Raw genomic sequence first — 21718 nt, 5'->3', positions numbered from 1 at the left:
GATCACTTGGAGATTGTTGAGAAACTAACCATTTCTAACTCAAAGTCAAGCTTTGCAGATGGTCCAAATCCTGGTAAAGGCTTGCCAGCAGGATGCAATTGTCCTCTGTAAGAAATAGGAATTAGTGCCTTGTAGAAAATAATTTTTCAAATAAAAATGGCTAAATAGAATACCATATAAACCAAAAAGTTAGTATATTTTTTAACAATTACAACCTGATATAAGAAAAGGAAACTTTTAACTTACATCCAAAAAATAATCAACCTCACAATATCTCCTTAATAGGTAAACACTATATTTTCTATCAAAAGCAAATGATGTTTTAGAGCCTAATGAAATATGTGTAAGCTACATACAAGAAATCAAATTATTTGTGTTGCCAATGGAGGCCATCAAGTTGTTAGCAACGTACACACATAAATTCGTTTATATCCTAACTGCGCCCAGTTTTAACACCTTGCATTACTAAATAATAAGAATTGAACTATTTAATTAACCTTCTCCATCACCCTTCTAGCATTAATTAAACAAATTTAAATCATTTATTTACTAATTTATCATGTATCCACCTTCCTTCTATAATCCAGCCTTAATTAATAACATTTATTTAAGTTCACCTTTCACATTCCTATTCCCAATAAAATAAATATACACAATCATTTATTAATTCTTGCCAAAATCCCCCTCAATTAATTAGTTGACAAAACCAATTACTTAACCAGTTAGTCCACTTTCACATTTTAAAGCATGCTTAAGCCATGGTCAAAATTTGCATGCACTTGTCCTATTTATCCAACTTCTCTGAAAATCCTCTCATCAAAATCCATCCATTTCTTCGAAAAAAATCTCACCCTTCATATATCTCCAAAAAAATGACCTTTTGAATTTCATAAAAAACCTTCTTGATTATCAACCTTCATCCTCTCCCAAAACAATCTTCACCTTTCAAAACCATTTACTAGGCTCTCTTCATGTCCACCAATCACAAGATGCCACTTTGAAGCTCCTCTCTCATATCCTCTCAATCAACCTCAACCATTGATCTCTTGGATCAATCTCAACCCTTGGTCAATCATCCAACCAGTCCATAAATAAGCTGCATAAATGCAGAGTCATGTTGTTGGTTTCAACAGCAACCACATATCACCTCTCAAGCACAAATCATTGCAGTACAAGCAAACACATTTTGTGTGTGCAACAAGGAGTTGTGGGAGAGAAAACTTTCTTTACCCTTTTATGCAATTCCTTGTTTAATCAAAGGTACAATTAGTTGTAAGATATGATTTGATTTCATTATTTGTATCTTCATTTTATCTTCTACATCTTCATTGTTCACAAGTACTTTAAAATATCAAGCTATGAAACAAACGAAATATCTATATCTCTCATCTTGGATGATATTTCTCAAAGAGCATTTCTCTTATCATTTTTCATATTGTGTAATTTATAATTAGCAAAGTAAAATTTGTAGCGAAATCCATTTATTAGAAAGGGTGTGCACAATCATTCCCCTCTGCACATTTTTTTTTTGATAGGTAACATTGTGATTTTGTATTAATATTAAAAGAGTAGGAGTTACAATATTGCCATTTGCAATTTGGCCATTGTCCTTACATACATTTATCTGCCCATTCCCAAGGCCATACATATTGTTTGTACAAAAAAAATAGAGCATTAGCACCCTACCACAAACACAAAACACCGAAACCACGTAGCCACCCGAAGAGAAAACAAAACACTGCCCTGAGAGCTAGCATTGGCCACCTCCACCACCATCCTCTAGCTAGTCCTTGAACCAACAAGCCGCCTCCTCTCGTGTGAAGGTTGGAGTGGCTCGATTGTCCGATACAAACAAAGGCCTAAGCTTCCCATGCAGAACTTCACGATGCTTACTGTTGTTTTCTCCCACATCTTCCATCAAAGACACATCCACCCACATGCCCTTTACCATGGAATCACCTCTTCCTTCGGATTCATCCTCCCAAGCTGATGTCGCAAGGGCTGCCCTAGCGCTAGCATGCTCTTCCGCGGTGTTGCCTTCTTGAAACCATGCTTGTCCTCGAACGTAACCCAAATCCTCCCCTGCAGGAAGTCCACGATCTTCCTCCATCCTTGCTCTGCCTTGGGTACGTGCACCCGTTTTGGAGATGCTGAAGACCAAATTACCAGGGATTGAATAGAGGAATCCCCACCACCAATTAATCTCCACGACTCATCTCCCATCTCTATGTCCACACACAAAACAGCTCAATCCACTATCTCTTCCAACCCCAGCAGCCACTGTGGGTCAACACATGCTGCCACAACTCAGCATACTTCCTCCTTTGAATCATTCACCATTAATGCCAATGCCATAAAAAGTGAGGCCACATCCAGATTCAACCTTCGCTTCCAATAATCTTTCAGGTACTCAACACCATACATCTATTGAATGGCCTTCAAGAAATCCGGGTCGTCAAACATGAAAATGTTCTTCAACCTCCGGACTGAAATCTTACCATTATAAGTTTGTGTCTGGCTCTCTAAACCCAGTGCAAAATTCGCCTCCATTTCCATCTCCCTTGTTGAATACTCTACAAATTTGTAACATCCCCTTTTTGAGATTTGTTACACTAAACTCCTAGCAAGGTATTTACACTCTTAATTTTAGAGAACATGGAGAGTTTTGATCTTAAGGTGATTTATTAAACTAATACAATAAGAAAACATGATTCATTATAATGTTAGATACTTAATTTATCATTCAGATATAGGAGGAGAAATCATAATAGGGTGCCATGTTACCCAATTAGTGGGCCTCACCGTTCTCCCTCATTATCGTTACCTCTCTCCAATCATCATTCCCAAGATAGTGCCCTTGTATGATGTACCCTGGGATATTCACTCCACTGTAGGCCTTACCTAGTACCCTTGGATGACGAAGCCAAATATTCATCTCACCGCAAGCTTTACCTAGTACCTCCGAGTGGTGTCACCCAGCCCATTCCACCGCAAGCCTTATCTTATCTTGGAGGATTATGATCTTATTAATTTTAAGTTTTATCCAATTATTATCCCAATATATTTCCTTAATTAAGAAATTAATATTAATTACCTTTATTGATTTAATTCAATTTATTCCTTTAACTTTAAATTGGACATATATATACAGTCAATGAAGATATTAAACATAACATACTACTAACCTTATATGTAAAGTGTTGACGTCCTTCGGTGTACCGCTACAATACCTTATTATCTGGACGTGGAACCCGATGGAGATTCTTGTGCACGATTTTCTGCTGATTCATACAACCCGCTCGTTCCACGCTTTCTGGTTTTTAATCTATAATTCGATGGTGTCCTTCCCTATCTTTTCTCACCCTTATAAATACTGTTGACCCGGCTTGGAAAGATGTGAGTGAGTAGACGTGTCTTATGCTATGGTTTATGTTTTACCGGTTTGTTTTATTGAATGTCTTATTTATTGCATTAGTTATGTATGTTAAATATTTATTGGATTTGTATATAATAAGGACACTTGTAATGTAATTTATAAGAATTATATTTAATTGAAAAGTATTTGTAATTTATTTGTGAGAGTTAAATTATATTTTGGGTTAATTATTACATGCAAAATATTTGTAATATAATTATAAGAGAAAAATGACTAATACATTTTTGTATCAATATTAAATGATAAAATGATCAATATATTTTGTATCAATATTAAATGATTTTAAACAATTTATAATTACATTTTGGCTAATTAAGCGGATATGACAAATTGTCTTGTCTTTCCTCCTTAAAATACTTTGCTCCAAACACTCTGGAAGCAAGCATACACCAGGGTGCCTAAAAATGATAACACCGACACACCCTGGAGAATATGATCTCTGCATACCGTGAAATGAATGCCATCGGGGGATGCAGTCAATGAAATTTACAATCCCCATATTATCAGCAAGGATGCATAATTTTCATATTTTGTATTTGGCCACTAAATAAATCTTCTCTTTAATCTGAAGCAAGAAGTCTGAGGTCTTCAAATATCTCATTCTGTGACCCCAAAGCTGCATTAGCGCCCACGTTGGCCAGCTTATCCGCCACCCTATTTGCTTCTCGGTGAGTATGGGAAACCTTAAAATCCTCAAATTTCGTTAACAAACCTCTGATCTGCTAAATGAATTTGTTGAGTTGCCACGCTTTCAGCTTCCCCTTCTTTATTCCATTAATGATGATTTTCAAGTCTCCTTCAAGATGGACTCTTCAAATGCCCAACTTAGCTCCCAAAAATAAAGCCTCTTTTGCCACACAACATTCTGCCACATTATTCATGCCATCACTCAATCGTTTGGAACTGAAGGCAAGAGTGTTTCCCATATGATCTCTTGCTACACAACCACACCCTAAGACTCTCGGATTACCCCTAGCCACCCTGTCAAAGTTTATGTTAACCCACGCTTCCTCTGGTGGTGCCCAAAATACCTTATTCCTATTCGGATTAGGATTAGCCCTAGCAAGCCCATTAACGGGCCGCCCCTCTGCACATTTTTAATATGGATTCACTAACCAATTTGATCAACCAATTAGGTTGATATAAGTATAATTATTTATTTCTTTTATTAAATAACTTTCGAACTCTATAATAATCAAGTTTGCATGTAGACGGGGGTACTTGGGTATATCAAAAACTTATTTTAATATAATTATATTTTATATAAAATTTGAAAATATGATTCGTGATAGTGAGTTTTCAAAACATGAACAATGACAAAGTTTATGTTTCTAATAATTAAATATGCTAAACATTTAGATACATAAAAAAGACATGAACAAGAAGATCATAAATCATATAACAATGACATATTGCAAATGATAAACTTCTGACTTGAATAGTGACAATATTTACTATTAATGAGTATTGTATCAAAGTTTCAAACTGATTACATATTGAATTAAGCTTGATAAACAACAAGCTGATTCGCAAACCAAAAACAAAAATCAGAAATCTTAATCAAGGTCCTTAGCTATGATGCTCCCCACTAAGTACCCCCAAGTACCTAGTACTTGGGTACATGTACTAGTACCTAGTACACGTCGCAGGGGTATGGGTATGAGTACCCATGCAACATAGATAATAATCATGACACACCCTCCATTGCCCAGCTGTGATGATAACAACTCTAGAAATAGACTCCAGGCTATAACATTCCCCTTCTAGCCATCATGTAAACTTGAACACATCTTTGAAAAAGAATATTTATAGGATGAAGAATTCTATAGTAGCTTTATACGACTCAAAAACCATGTGTCTCTCTCTGTCTGAAAGGGAAAACCCTAGAAGGGCTCGCAGTAGAAAGAGAGCGTATAACCTATATGAGAATGTGAAAGCTGAAATACTTGGGCATAAAAATTTGAATGATGTCAAAATGGAAAACATGCAGAAGAGAGAAGCTCCAAGGGTGTTGGGAAACCCTTTATCACAATCAATGAAAAAACTTAGTTGTAACATAAGTTCTAGTCGAAACTAAGAACAATCCAATATCATATCTTGTTTGAAGCCAGAGACTAGAAACACCCAGAAAAGATAAGACGATAAATGATTAGATAAATATACACCGTAAGAACTAATGAAGAGAAAATATTCAATTATCATTAATGAATAAGTACTATTCGTGTCTACTAATGAAATTTCTATTATGCAGTTAAACTTTCATTAGCTTCATTATATGCCAAAAAAGACAATCTGGCAGTATTAATGCCACATGTTGTACAACCTTGTGCTTTTTACCAAAATAATATGTTTTTGTTTAGCATCATTACAAAAGATTAAACTGACAAAATATAAATTCCCATATTATAAAGAACTTGTATAACCTTCAGAATTGGAATACAATAACATCAATGAAAATTTAGGATCCTAAGCTGTAATGTCCCCATTTTTGTCAGTATCAGAGTTTCCGGGATTAGCCTATTATTGTGATCCTCGTAGGCTAATTATTGTGGATACAGGGTCTTTTCAAGCAATGGCTTGGCCTGAGAGGGTCTTATCTTTTCCACAATTCAATAAGCTACTGGTTGGTCTTCATTTGGCTCATATTGGACTTCGTTTGAGCTTAGTTTTGAGTACTTACTATTTGTGGTAAGCTGGTGTTGATTGAGATGGACCCTTTTCTATTTTTGGAAAGTGCATTTGGTCACATGGAGAAATAAAAGGTAAAAGTCCTATTTCAGACGGCCTAATTAAATGATGAGTATTTTGGGAGTTATTATATTTTTAGTGGCCAAATTATTATTAAATAATTAAATGCCTTATTATAAAGTTATAATTTAACTTTATAATTTCAATTAAGTTGAAGGTTGAGTTATCAGTGGAAAGTGTTATTATATTTTTAGTGGCCAAATTATTATTAAATAATTAAATGCCTTATTATAAAGTTATAATTTAACTTTATAATTTCACTTAAGTTGAAGGTTGAGTTATCAGTGGAAAGTGTCATTTATTAATTAGTTAAGCCAAGTAAGAGAATCTAATTGAAGCTTCTAATTAATGTTCTGTGGTGAAGCTTCCTGAGTGAAGTTACATTTTGGCAACAAAAGGGAATTTGGAGGTTATAAATACAAGCCCATCTGTTGAGAAAAGATTGCTTAAATATTTATTTCTTTTGTTGCCTTTGTGGCTTTTTCTGAGTTCCGATTTTTGTGCCCTTGCTGAAGTATAAGGGTCTGAATGCTGAGTTCTTCCATTGGATCTACAGTTGAAGTATTGCAGATTCAAATCTGAGATTTTGTTCTGAGTTGGCATTGGCAATTGTACTAAGTTATACAATTGGCCATTTCTCCTACTGTTTTACTGTAGCTAAGGAGAGTTCAGTATTGAAGAATTTCACTGGCATCGGGAAAAATTATTAAATTTGTGCCTACATTTTCTATTCAAAGGGATTGGCTGATTATTGAAGTCTACAGGCACTGTTTGGTTAGATGAGTTTCAGATTTGCAAAATTGGGAGGCTACAATTCATTTTCCTGTACTAAGATTAGAATTTAAAGAGATTGGCATCCATCCAGGCATTACATTCTAAGCTGCATTTGATAAGGAAGTTGGTTAGTTATTGTATATTTCACTTCCAGATTTATTGTGTCTACATGCAACACTATTGTGTCATGTCCAATAAATGAAGTTGTGCTAAGGCATTTAATAAAGTGGGGAGTTGCTCATTAATTGTTTGCCAATATTCTAATATCAATTTCCAGTCAATTTGGGAATGTATCAAATTATTGAAAGAGTGGAGAGTCAATTCTCATATCGATATTATATATAGTTATGTGCATCTATCCATCTCCAATTCATTTGCTTGAGTTTCGAGTTCACGTGCCAAGTGTTTGACGAATTGTCAAACATCTGAATAATTGATGTATTTTGAAGTTATAACCAGCTAGGGTTATTACAATGGTATCAGAGCGATTTCCTGCCAGCCTACAGGATTTGGGCTCAATTATTATTTTGATTAGTGCTTACTTCATAGATTGTCAGATTGATTTTGTGATTCAGTTTTCAATGTTATGGATGCTGACAAGAGGTTTGGTATTCATCATACCCGCAAAGGGCGTACTTCTCCGCGTAGGGATGGAGAATCTGAGATACCGGGTATTGTGAAATAGTTGGATGCGCTGATGAATGAGCTGAATCAAAATCACAAATGCATGACCCAACTAAATTCAAATCCAAGATTTGAGCAGAGCATGATATCACTTTTCCAAATAGTGAAATATAATGATATAGTTGCAACTAAAAACACGCGAGACATTTCTTATATAAGACACCGCATGAGTTGGGCACAGTTGTGGTGGAATGTAATGAGAATTCATGTCAAGTTGAGTCAGCTAATAAAGTTGTTGACATGACCCACCAGGATTGAGAGTTTGATGGCAATGCAAAGATAGTGGAGGTAGGAGCATGCGAGGATACCATCATATCAACAGCCACTCTTGTGTCAGTTAAGCCATCTACCAAGAAGTTTAGCGGTATACATGCGGTTGTTGTGTGCTTTGATAATAGTACACATGTTATTGATGATGAAGTGAGTGTTGCCAAGGAAGAATCATTTTATAGTTCAAATCGACACAGTTGTGAGGTTCACTTCATGGACAATCATATGTTTGACATGGATGTAGCATTGTCTTATGACAATCCATTGTTTGAGGTTGATGTTGACCACTCACTTGACTAGAGTTGGACTCAATTTTCAACATCTGTAGATTCGGTTCAGTTTTCTATTGCGACAATTGGTGATGTTCCTACATCAACATATTTTGACATAGCTACACCTATTGTTGATGCAATTGGCATGAGAGCATATAGTTCTCCTGTAGCTACGTCTTTTCAGGGATTGTTGGTGATGACCAAGATTCCAGTCCAATATATATTATGTGGGTGGAATAAGGGAAGAAGAGGATACATAGATCTTTTATGGAGCTTCCTTCTAGTGACAGTTTGACTTCTACATCATCAACAGAAGTTTTGGGTGCTATCTATATTTTGACATGGCTACACCTATTGTTGATGCAATTGGCATGAGAGCATATAGTTCTCCTGTAGCTACATCTTTTCAGGGATTGTTGGTGATGACCGAGATTCCAGTCCAATATATATTATGTGGGTGGAATAAGGGAAGAAGAGGATACATAGATCTTTTATGGAGCTTCCTTCTAGTGACAGTCTGACTTCTACATCATCAACAGAAGTTTTGGGTGGTTGGTCCTGATGATGCTGGTTTGCAATTGGTTCAATGTCGACAGGGATATCACGTACTTCTTTTGGAATCCAAGTCGAGCGTGGAGCTCACCGTGTTGTCGGATTGCTTAAGGACAAGCAATCTCAAGGAGGGAGGCTTATAATGTCCCCATTTTTGTCAATATCCGAGTTTCAGGGATTAGCCTATTATTGTGATCCTCATAGGCTAATCATTGTGGATAGAGGGTCTTTTGAGGCAGTGGCTTGACTTGAGAGGGTCTTATCTTCTCCACAATTCGATAAGCTACTGGTTGGTCTTTGTTTGGCTCAGATTGGACTTCGTTTGAGCTTAGTTTTGTGTACTTACTATTTGTGATAAGTTGGTGTTGATTGAGATGGACCCTTTTATTGATGTCAATTTTGTACCACTACATAACATATAGCAATTGAACACTTGATATGGAATATCAAACACTCAATTCCTCTCTTAAAAAGTGAATAACCATGAGGACATGAGAAAAACTCCAATGTTCCTTACACCTGTGAATACTAACTCAATTATATCGATGTGATTTGTTGGTTAATCACGGAGGCGGCCTTACGTTATTCATTTGAGGATAACTTGGACTTTTGGTGTGATGGTGATGATTTTCTATGAGCGTCAGATAATGTTGATGGTGAGGATGATGGAGGGTGTGTTCAGATGACTTATGCCTTCCTAACTTTCTTAGAATGAAATCCAACTACTTGCTATTGTATTCTTACTCCTATAAATGGAAAGATTAGCAAATGGACGGGGATTGAATCTAATGAAAGCTAACCAGCGGCTCTACCTCCATAGATGCAATGATTCAAGGGAAAAAACTAATTTACCACGCAAGGCTTCCCAACAAGCTACCAGGATGCTAGTGGCCTAGTTATAGATCCCTATCAAATATCCACTAATATCATCATGCAACCATCTATCTACTCTTACTCTTACTAACTTCTTGAAATAAATTCTAATTTAAAAACTTTAAAGGAAATCTAATTCTAACTATTGAAAGTAGAAACCATGCAATAACACCAAATGTTCTTAATCACCATGCAAGTCACAACAACGATAAAGAGAGGCAATTTTGGTATTATCTTGGCAACAATTTTCTTCAACCCTTTACAAATGAGAGCAAATGGCCTTATATAGAGGCCAAAACTTACAACCAACGGTAGAGATTAAGAGGCAAAACCAACGATCCAGATTGGATTCTAGAAACCCTAATTAGGGTTGCCACCCCATCGACCTATGAGAAAACGCCACCTCATCAATGGACCAATGAAAAAAAGGAAAAGTGGCAACCAATGAGAAGGCACCAAAATGGTAGCCAATTAGAATCAGACACCTATCCTACCCAAGAAGAAGGAGAATTTGCAACTTGAGCTTACATCAAATAATCTTCTAATATAGTTCTACCCCTTTCTTTCATCTTTTTAGCCAGAGCAATGAACTTGGCTAGCTTGTCGTTGACTTCATTCATCGGAGGGCAAGGTGTATGTCTCATCTTGAGCTTAGCTGAATTCATCATGTTGCTCGCTGCTTGCAATGTTTTCTCATGATCCTTCTCATATTCTTTCGCGTATCCGATAAAGGCATTGAGGGAGGCAAGGGTGCCCAAATGTCTCTTCTTGATGGCAACCTTCCCCAACTCATCCAATCTTGATCCAAACTCTGTCTCATTGATGTCCTCTTCTTTGATACCTTCAAAATCAAGCGTAGTCCCAACATCAATCATCATGGTTGAAATGGAAGTGTCAATGCCTAGGCCGTGTTGTGCAATCTCGTTTCGTATCTCTTCAAGTATTCTCAATCTAATAGTCAAGGCAACAAACCAAAACTCCACCATACTCAATCCTCCTTCAGCTATCAACTTGGCTCTTTCCAAATATTTCTCTGGTAGCTCAATGAATGCCTGTAGCCTGGGAATGGCTAAGTCCTTGACTAGAAGGAAATTCTTCCACTCACCTTCAAATGTTTTGAATTTGTCCCTAATAACCACTAATGACCTGAATGTCGAGACAAAAGAAGGCAAGAAATTTCGCCTATCTTGGATTCTATCATGGATCCAATCCTTGACTTCACGCAGCTAAGCCGATATCTCTTATGTGTTGCTCCCGCTATCTTGTGGAAGGGTTGCATGATGCAACTGTTGGATAGGTTGCCACTCTTTCCAATACCTGTTTTTGGCCTCCAACTTTACAATCCTTTCGTTTGCCTTCCTGAACCTTTCTATAATTGAAACCATGCCTTCCTGGATCTCCTCACATTCCATGTCATCCGTGATTCTTCCCAAATTATGCTCTACTATCTCATATTCCTGAGCTACAATCTCATCCAATGCCTTGCTAACCATTGATATAGCAATCTGAACTTTTCGGTAACCATCGGTGTTGCCCCTGATTACCTTTGCCACCATTTTTGCAATTTGTCTTTGGTTGTCACTATTACCCTTTTCCATTAATCCTTGGATATCTTCAAATGTTCGGACAGTCACTACCTCGCCCCTTAGCATAAGCATTTGCTTTAACCATAGTGGTGCAGTGCATCTCTCCAAATCTGGATTTGGTTCGATTAGCAAAGCATCACCAACGGCCTTGGGCGCCTAGCTTATTTCCTCAATATCAATTGGCCTATCCTCTTCTTCACTAGTGACTGTCACATCCTCTCCATGTTGGTTCTCCGAGAGAGGAGAGTACTCGGTGTTGTCACAGTAACCACTTGATTCTGAATCAGAGCTCACCTCTATTGTGGCGCCTTGTCCACTTGTATTATCTTCTTTGCTTCTAGCCTCAATTATGCTCTCCCTTGACGGTGTTGCATTTTGTTTCTTTGTTGGAGGTTCCTGATGTTCTTTACTTTTCTCAATCTCCAAACCTCTCTTTTTACTCTTAATTGTTCTTTGTTGTTGGCTAATGCTTCCACCTTTCTGTCTGACTGACTCTGTTGGACCTTCCTTTGGTTTTATCTTCTCATAAGTAAGGTGTACCCTCTGACTTTGTAATTTCTTTAACTTCTCATTATACCACGGCTCGATGTGCAGAGCAATTGTCCTTGTAACTACCTCCAAAGAAGGATCTTGATGATCATCCCAATCCACTGGATTCAACTCCGTTCCATCCACTGTATCATAATCTTCTCTTAGCACATTTTCATCATCTTCTAGTTGATCGGGAATATCAAGACCTCTCCATCTGATTGCCCTCATCATGTTCATTAACAATCTTGAGAAAGCTAGCTTTCTCACATGAAAGTCATCCTGGGCATTGGCCCAAAAATGTTCTATAGTATGAACATGTTTAAATGTATTTCCGTGAGATGCCTTAATAAGACCATTAAGATCAAATCCTTGTCTTGCTCTATACCATCCTAGATGATACCATTCCAACTCTTTCTCCGCAGCTGCAAAGGCGACAAGATTGGGGCAACTATCATTGCCGATTCCAAATGAGAAGGTAATCCCCGTCTCACCTTTCAGTTTCATCATTTTGTCATAATGCTCAAGTTGCCTAGCCAACTCCATCAAAACTACCTTGTCGGGTGGGTACCTTGGAAGTCTCTTGGGACAAACTGTGCTTCCTGCTACTCTAATATAAGTGAATTGTGGAAATTGGATGAACCAACTCCCATACTTCCTAACTTTTACTTCTGCTTCCGATGAAAGCCTCTTAGCAAGTGTTCCTTGCAATATCCTTACTGTCTTCATGGCAAAGGCGTCATAAAACATTTTATAATCTTTCGTGTTGTGCAAATGAAGTTGTGGATAGCACTCATGCACCAAACATTGCCCCGACCCATTGCCAAATACTCTTAAGGCCTTAAGTCCAAGATTTTAAAATAATCTCGCAATCAGATAGAAAAGATAGGACCCCATATAAAATTGCTTTTGATTTTGCACGGTTGTCATGTCCCCATTTTGGAGGCAATTTGATTTAATTAATTTAATTAATTAGGTTGTCCAAAATAATGAATATTTTATGAGGATGACTAATTAATTATTTTAATTAAATAAATAAGTGGTATTAAGTTAATTATTTATAAAGTTATCAAATAAATAAATATTAAAAGGTAACTTTATATTTAATTAATTTAATAAAGTGACTTGAATTATAAAATATTTTATAAAGTCACTTAATAGATAAAATAAAATAATGTTCTAGAAGCTTCTGGAGAAAGTGGAGGAAAAAGAATAAATAGGCACCCCGGGCTTCATTCTAATCGTCCAGATTTGTTGTTGTTGATGTTGATGTTTGTTGATGTGCATTGTGGAGCCTAGGGTTTCTGCAATAGTCACAACTGGCCATTGAGAACGAAAACTCTCAATTGGTACACAATTTTGAAGGTGTGAAATATCACTTGAATTATTGCAGTTGGGAGGAAGATACTTCAGTTTTCTATTTGTGTTACATTGAGAAAAAATATGAGTACAAAAAGCAAAATGAAAAAAGCAAAACCGGGAAAAAAAAAGCAGTCCGAAAAAGTAGTCCGAAAAAGCAGGCCGAAAAAGCAATCCGAAAAAAGCAGGCCGAAAAAGCAGTCCGATAAAGCAGGCCGAAAAAGCAGGTCCGAAAAAGCAATCCAAAAAAGGCAATCCGAAAAAGCAAATTCGAAAAAGCAAAAAAAATTATTACAGCCATCTACAATCAGGGGCGGCAGCTAGAGAGGCACGACTTGGGCACTTGAAGAGGTTATTTTCTATTCAGTGGTATTGCAATACATCTATTCTCTAAGGCGACTTCATATGCCAGGTCTGATGTGTATTTTCATAGTTGCCTTTCACTACAGAGTGCTATTGTAATTGTCATTTCGTATCAGACCTATCATTCATTAATAGATACATCATTCATTTTACATTCCTCACAATGGTATCAGCAATCCATGGCTTTAGTTGTATTTAATCATGCATGTGATTAGCGTACTGCTGTAGGGGAGTATTGAAGTTAGATATTTAGTATTGCATTAGTTTTAATTAGCAGCTGTAGGTGCATATTACTTTACCAGCAATCATCATATTTTGATATCTTTGTAAATGCCAAGAGTCTTGGCTAACTTAGTATGAATATTGTATTGGATACTCATTCTCAATCAAGGAGATACAATTGCTGGTCATTAATAGTTGTCTTTGAGCGTCAATATATCATTTCTTATCAGCCGGTTAGTTTGCATACCAACTGTTTGTTAAAATACCAGTTGGCTGTAAGTGATCATTTTCATGATAAGAACTCATATATGCATTCACTATTGCCAAAATTAGTTGCATATTTATGTTAGGTCATTGCTTAAACAATTTTGTAAGCATTCTCTTTGAGGCAAATCCAAACAAGAACCACTGCAGCAATTTGAAAAGTTATATCAGTCAGATGGCCCTTGCTTGCAAAGTGTTTGACAGAATGTCAAACAACTGAAGTATAAAGATTTTTGGTGTTGGAAGAAGTTATAACCTATTGGGGTTATTACAATGGTCCTAAGTTGCAACTCTAAATTCTCACTTATAATCCTAGCCCAATCAAATCTTCTCTTTCCATTTTCAATTTAATCAATAAAATAATACATCTAGTTCTCGAATTGCATAACTTGAGCTAAGCCCATGATCTGGCTGAGAAGCACAATGAGATCGCCATACTCTTATTTGAAATCTAACTTGGTGAGCTTTGACGACTTGGTGACTCCCTTCTTTCCTTCATGTAACCAATTCTGCTTTAGATGAATGAAGTAAGCCTCCTGATTATCCTGAAATAACTTAGCCATCTAATCCATCATTACCACTGTCATACTTTTATAGCAGGGAATATTAAATACTTCTTCGACCATTTGTCTACCGATGTTGGCCAATACTCTCTTCCCTTCATCAAAAATGATGGACTTAGTAACACTATCAAATCGGGATGCACACTCCATTACCAATTTTAGACAAAGCAAGGTAGGAGGGAAAGCTGCCGCGTGTACAATTCCGCTCTTGTAGATCTCCTTTGCCATGGGGGATTGTCCTTCCTTCAGTCTGTCCTTTAACTATATCATGTTCGTTGTACCGATATTGGTATCACTTATTCGCCTCACTTTCGGGAAAAAGGTGGTCTTAGGCATCATGTCTTCTTTGTCTTTTTTGGTATTCGTTCCCTTTGGGTTTTGCTTGCACTATCATCTACCATCCTAAACACTTAGTTCTGCCCCTTCATTCTAAATGATATGAACTACAGTTATCAATCTCCAACCTTCTTTCTATCAATGGAATCTAGCTTATTTTTGCATCGCCAAGTCCTATCTCTACACTTATCAATCTCCAACCTTCAACTTAGGGATGGGACTACCACTTATTTCTGCCTCTTCATTACCTTAGGATTTATTACACTTATATCTCCCAACTTCAATCCTAGGGTGGTCTAGCTTATTTCTGCCTTGCCAAATGCCCTATCATGGAATCTACACTTATCTATCCAAACTTCAACCTATCAATGGGATGATAAAGTGGTGGATAATGAATGAAAGAAGTATATCAGGGAAACGAACCAAGCAAGAACAAGGAGTGGAATCCGCCTTTAAACCAATCTTCACCTCTAAAATGAATAAAATTTTACCTTAATTTTGCCTTTACCAATAACCGAGCCCTTTTCGAATTCGGATCAAATCTTGAAAATTTCAAGCCTCCTTGCAAATAATGATGCCCTAGCAAAAATAATAAATTTGACCTCCTTGAAATTGCCCACATTTGTCAAAATCAAACCCTTGGATCAGATAACCTCTTCACCAACAAAATTGCCCAAATCTGGAAATTGAAATCGCAGCCTTTGGAAAGAAAATCAGACCTCACAAAATCATCCAAGCAAGAAAAAATTCAGATCTACCTCAAAAAATCTCCTAAGGGAGAAATTTGCCCAAGATGTAAGAAGAAAAATGCCCCCAAGCAAAGAAAAAATCTGCACAAAAATTGCTTAAATCTGTAAGTTGCCCTTCTAGAGAAAAATCGCTCAACACATGAGAAGGAAGATGGAATGAGGAGATGAGGGAGGGAGAGCCCCTCTTATACTAAAATTTTCATGTCTCTCCAAACTAGCCGACTTGCCCTGGAGGAAAACAAAATTAAATTAGCATCTTCATTAATTGCCCAAATTTAAATGCCATGCTAAAATTACTTAGCTCAAAGTGAAATTAACCCATTTAATTGCCGGATGTGATCAAAAATTGCAAAACTAAAACAAGGAAAACCTAGGAGACGCCAAAATTTTCATTTAACACCATTTTGGCAATTAAAATATCATTAAAATCGAATTTGGCAAGCCAAAATCAATTTTCAATTCCAATTTACCAATCTCTTTCAATATTTAAAAATCTTCTATGCAATATTTCAACCAATTTAATGAGATTTTGCAATTTAATCCACTTTCAATTTTGCAATCCAATTTTAATTTTTAACCAAAATAAATCATTTTTCTAGCATTCAAAATCAATTTTCCAATTTTAATTTCACTATCAAAAATTTTCTCTCTTCACCAAAAAAATCAAGATTTTCCAAAGCAATTAAATCTAAAAAATTTAATTTTGAAAATGCTCAAGTTATATAATTATATCAAATTTCCAAAATCCGTCTAAGTCCAAGAATTTGCAAATTTATCCTGCCAAATATTGTTCTAACCATCGAAAATGTTGTCTTTGAAATTTGTTTGGCCTAAGGATAAAATTACATGTTTCGGAAAATCAAGTTTCGCACCGGGTGAAACAATAAATCCAACCACATCCCTCCTAGCCCGAAGGCGTCCAAAGTGTAAAATTTTCAAATCGAAAACTTTTCGACAACTCCGAAAAACTCACTAAGGTGACCCAAAAAAAGCGGGTCCCCAAAAGGTTGGGGCGATGATGTGAAAACTTCACAACACCTTTCTATTTTTGGAAAGTGCATTTGGTCACATGGAGAAAAAATAGGTATGAATCCTATTTCAAACAGTATATTTAAATGATGAGTATTTTGGGAGTTATTATATTTTTAGTGGCCAAATTATTATTAAATAATTAAATGGCTTATTATAAAGTTATAATTTCACTTAAGTTGAAAGTTGAGTTATTAGTAGAAAGTGTCATTTATTAATTAGTTAAGCCAAATCAAGTGAGAGAATCTAATGGAAGCTTCTAATTTATGTTCTGTGGTGAAATTTCCTGAATGAAGTTACATTTTGACAACAAAAGGGAATCTAGAGGTTATAAATACAAGCCCATTTGTTGAGAAAAACATGCTTGAATATTTATTTGCTTTTATTGCTTTTGTGGCTTTTTCTGAGTTCTGATTTTTTTGCCTTTGCTGAAGTATAAGGGTCTGAATTCTGAGTTGTTCCATTGGATCTACAGCTCAAGTATTGCAGATTCAAATATGATATTTTGTTCTGAGTTGGCATTGGCAATTGTGCTGATATATACAATTGGCCATTTCTCTTACTATTTTACTGTAGCTAAGGACAGTTCTGTGTTGAGGAATTTCATTGGCATGGGGAAAAATTATTATAAATGTACCTGCATTTTCTGTTCAAAGGGATTGGCTGATTATTGAAGTCTACAAGCAGCGTTTAGTTAGATGAGTTTCAGATTTGCAGAATTGGGAGGCTGCAATTCATTTGGTTGTGCTAAGATTAGAATTTGAAGAGATTGGCATCCATCCTGGCATTACATTCCAAGTTGCGTTTGATGAGGAAGTCGGTTAGTTATTGCATTTTTCATTTCCAGATTTATTGTGTATACTTTCAACACTATTGTGTCATGTCCAATAAATGAAATTGTGCTAAGGCATTTAATAAAGTGGGGAGTTGCTCATTAATTGTTTGTCAATATTCTGATATTAATTTCCAGTCAATTTGTGAATGTATCAAATTATTGAAAGAGTGGAGAATCAATTGTCATATTGGTATTATTATATATAGTTATGTGCATCTATCCATCTCCAGTTCATTTGCTTGAGTTTCAAGTTCATTTGCTTCTAGTAGTTATTTAATTACTTTTGTACTGCCATCCCCCTAAATTTCTTGCAGAAAATTCACTATTTAACTAAATAAAAGCAGCTCTATCTGGGACCAAATGAGGAAAAGTGTATAATATTATAAATCAGATCTGCCTGATTAAAACACAACAAACAATCATATCAATAACTAAAAGAAAACTTTGTATTTTTCAATTTAGAATTTTTCCTTTCCAAAATTTCTGAAATTTTGAAAATGAAATAGAAAGTTACAGCAAGGGCAACACTAAATACGGAAGATTGTAACTCTAACAACCTCTATCCTGTCCTTTGATACATTTAGATAGCATGAAAAACATGATACAATTTTGAGAAGGAATCCACTCCACATGGACCATATCTAAGAGCAGTATAGGAGAAATATTTGGTCACAAGCAGTCCTACAGGTACCTTGACAAGCTTTTCAAGGCTAAAGAAGAAGCTCTCAAAGAAGATTGAAGCATTTTACTATGTTGCCAGTTCCCTGGAGCGTGCAGCCAGATCTAGGTCTGGTTCTGAATCCAGTGTTTACTTCAGTCTACCTAGAGGTTCTGGCACAGAGCGAACAAGATATACATTTGTCCTAGACAAACCTGACTGAACTGATAAAGATCGGACAACTAAAAATAAATGCCTGTTTTTTGACAGGATTCTTTGTTGAAGACATGAAATTTTCCAAGGCCCATGATGTTCAATTGAAGATTTCTAAACTATACCATGCGAGTATTTTTCTTCAACATCATTTTGGATCACCACATGATCCGTCATCAAGGTTTTTTCCTTTTCTTTTTTAAATAATTTCTAACTTTTGGCTTTGATTATGAGACAAAAACAAATCCCTAACCCAAAAAGTCCCATCTAAAGCATTTAAAATACTAAGACAAACTCATTTAATGTCATTTTGATTGCAAAAGAAAAATGACATTCCTTTGCTAATCTTTTATTCTTCCTTGTTGTTTCACAAAAGAAGTTGAAATTGACCATTGATAGTTCCAAAGCAGTTGCATTGCCATTCCTAGGCATGTGCACGTGTCCATCAGCTGCCAAGAAGATCAAAAGAAGACTTTTTTTCTATATTTTGTTTTACAAATATATATATATAGACACACACGCACATTCCCTTTTGCTAATATTTCATTCTTTCTTGTCATTTCACAAAAGAAGTTGAAATTGACCAATGAAAGTTTCAAAGCAATTACATTATTATTCCTAGGCATGTGCACATGTCTGTTAGTTGCCAAGAAGATCAAAAGAAGATTCTTCAAATGAATTTTTTATATATTTTTCTTTTACAAACAAATATATATACACACATATATATAGTTTGATTTCATATTTGTTTTGAATGTGTTGTTAGAAACTAGTTGCCAAGGTCGATCTAACTTCAAAACATACCCGGTTCTCCTCTTTGGTAGTATGTTGATATAATAGAACAAGTTCCAAGTGGTGAGGGGTTATTTGGATTTGCAAGCGGTGCAATATCAAATATTCAGGTTCATAAGCTCAAGTAAATGCCAATTTTTGTGTCATTTGTGGACAAGGCATTGAAGCTTTCCTTAGAAACTAAGCTACCGAGTCTGTCAGTCCCAAGAGCTAGTACCATTCCGGTTCAAACCAATTACGAGTCTTGGTCTAGTTCAACTTTGGGTTCGGCCAAGCGTACTTGGTCTAGTTCGACTTTGGGTTCGGCCAGGCCAAGCCTGGGCGTACTTTGGCAGATTGACAGCCAACTGGAGCAGAAAAGTACAGCAAACAAGTTTTTCTCATAGAGTTGACAAAGCAGATAGAGGAGGCCTTCGGATTCGATCACTATGGCCCTCTCAAACTTCCATGCAATGTTGATCATTTCCATATAATGAAAAGATTATTCAAAAAGCTTAAACAAGCCCATCTTATTTTTTGTAACATTTCTATGGTCAAAGCTATTTTTGTAATCTGTGGATTTGAGAAGCCTAAATGAGGCAGCTGAAAATATAATGACAACTATTGCCTCTATTCGCCTTTCATTATTGGTTGTACAATATCAACTATCAAGTAATACTAGTTTATCTATCTTTAAAACAACAATATATATATATATATATATATATATATATATATGATAGGTTCACAAATATCTTTTTGAGGTATCTATTGCACTTATTTATTGACGTTTATTGATCTAATTTAGAAAATTTAATTGTCCAAACAAGTAATTTATTGGATGTAAAATATCGAGTAATGGTGACAATACTAGTTTATATATTTTAATATTTTGATATTGCACTTGAAGTACATGATCTATGACTAAAAGTTTATGGTGATTTTGTTGTTTATATGATACTATGTGATATTCTAATCTTAACTCATGCTTCAAGGCTGCATATATATATGATTTTGTACTAAAAAACCCAAACCCCATTTCAAAATTATGTCCTACCGGAAAACCAGTTCCTCGAACCTACATTTGAACCCGGACCCAAATCACCAACAAGTGATAGCATATATCAAAAACAAGCAATAGCATCTATCTATGAGCAAGAGCAAGTAGCTGAAGCAACAAGCAATAAGACAAATCATCCTTTAGCAAATCGAAGATATCTCAAGGAATGAAGCCCCTTGTGGCCACAATTAATCCCAGTATCATGGTAAAGAACCACCCATTATTTACCACCCTCCAACAGCAACACCTTGCAAATAAGAGACCAAAGGGACCTCTGGAAATGGCATTTCAGAATGAGTCTAAAAACATTGTCAATCAACATATAGCAAGATGAATTTATGCAAAAGGATTGACTTTCAATATTATTCACTCATCATATTGGCAAGACATGTTTAGAAAAATAGATAGGGCTTGAAAGGGGTACAAGGGCCAAGTTATGAGATATGTGGTACCCTATTGGAATAGAAGGTCAAACATGTAAAAAAATCATTAAAGCCCATAAAGTATTTAAAAACGAGACAAGGTTATCCATTGTTTTCAATTAATGGAAAGATGTTAAATTCACCCTTGATCAATGTCAATGCAATGTCTTTACACAATACATGACTCCCAAAAACATTGTCTTTTCAATGAACATTGCTCACGCTTAAACTATTTTTCCCTCTCTACCAATTTTGTGTCCTAGACACCTAAGAATGCAATCAATTATAGGGGGCATATCTAATTGCTAAAACTCTCACAATGTGTTTTGTAGCAATTATAGGTACTTACAAAGGATCATCCCTAGCACAAGAAACACCTGCGACTTCATGTGTCATGTCTGCCATCAACCACCAATTGAGGTAGATGTAAGGTGGGAAATAGAATTCACTAGGTATAATGGACGAATTAGGAAGCTTAGACCTATTTCCTCTTATATTGGAAGAAAGATGATCCACTAGGCCTCAAGAGGGATTATTGTAACGTCCCCACTTGTAATTTCCTAAGGTTATGGGATTATTTGCTTTGCAAGATTTAGATTATTGACCAAATTTGTATAATGAATCATGATGACTCTTTGGATCAAGTAATTTTATAAATCTTATTCGTGAACTAATATTTATATGGAATGTATTTTCAGTGAATCACTGATATACTGAATGGATTTGATTATAGTGATATGTGATGAATGCAATATAATCAAAGGTACAACTTATTCTTTCTACTTGAATCTTATATTCTGCAAGAATTCCAAGATTTTGTTGATGTCAAGATATTGATCAACTATTAGCCCTAAATATCCTCTTGATATATATGCAAAGTATGTTGTCAAATAATATTCTGGAATGATGCTTGATGAGGCTAAAGTACAATATAATGAGAATTGTCCTTGATCAACAATGATTAACTTTACACCCCAAAATGCTTCAATAACAACATCAATCTGAATATGGATGAAAATAGTATGTCTTGTTCTGATCTAAAGATGATCAGATATCTTATTCAATACTTGATGTAATGTCCCCTGTTTGAGATGGTATGATTTGTGGATTGGTGTAGCCTATCATTGGCCCTTGTAGGCTAAGTCAATTGG

General features: G+C 35.8%; 1 protein-coding gene across 4 annotated transcripts in view; it reads right to left on the bottom strand.

The window, feature by feature from the left end:
• The window catches only part of LOC149551577 (fumarylacetoacetase-like), a 140994-nt gene that overhangs the window by 57036 nt on the left and 62240 nt on the right, over window positions 1–21718 (bottom strand). For all 4 annotated transcript variants that reach the window (XM_089787082.1, XM_089787083.1, XM_089787086.1 and 1 more), the window contains exon 6: window positions 30–105. In XM_089787082.1, coding sequence (XP_089643208.1) covers window positions 30–105 — 76 coding nt within the window. The remainder of the gene's footprint in view (window positions 1–29; window positions 106–21718) is intronic.

This window comes from Cupressus sempervirens, chromosome 6 (assembly GCF_028749045.1).
Source record: "Cupressus sempervirens isolate cs-2001-9-10 chromosome 6, ASM2874904v1, whole genome shotgun sequence".
Taxonomy (NCBI): domain Eukaryota; kingdom Viridiplantae; phylum Streptophyta; class Pinopsida; order Cupressales; family Cupressaceae; genus Cupressus; species Cupressus sempervirens.
Note: the sequence above shows the minus strand (reverse complement) of the source record. Positions and strands in the feature narration are given on the sequence as shown.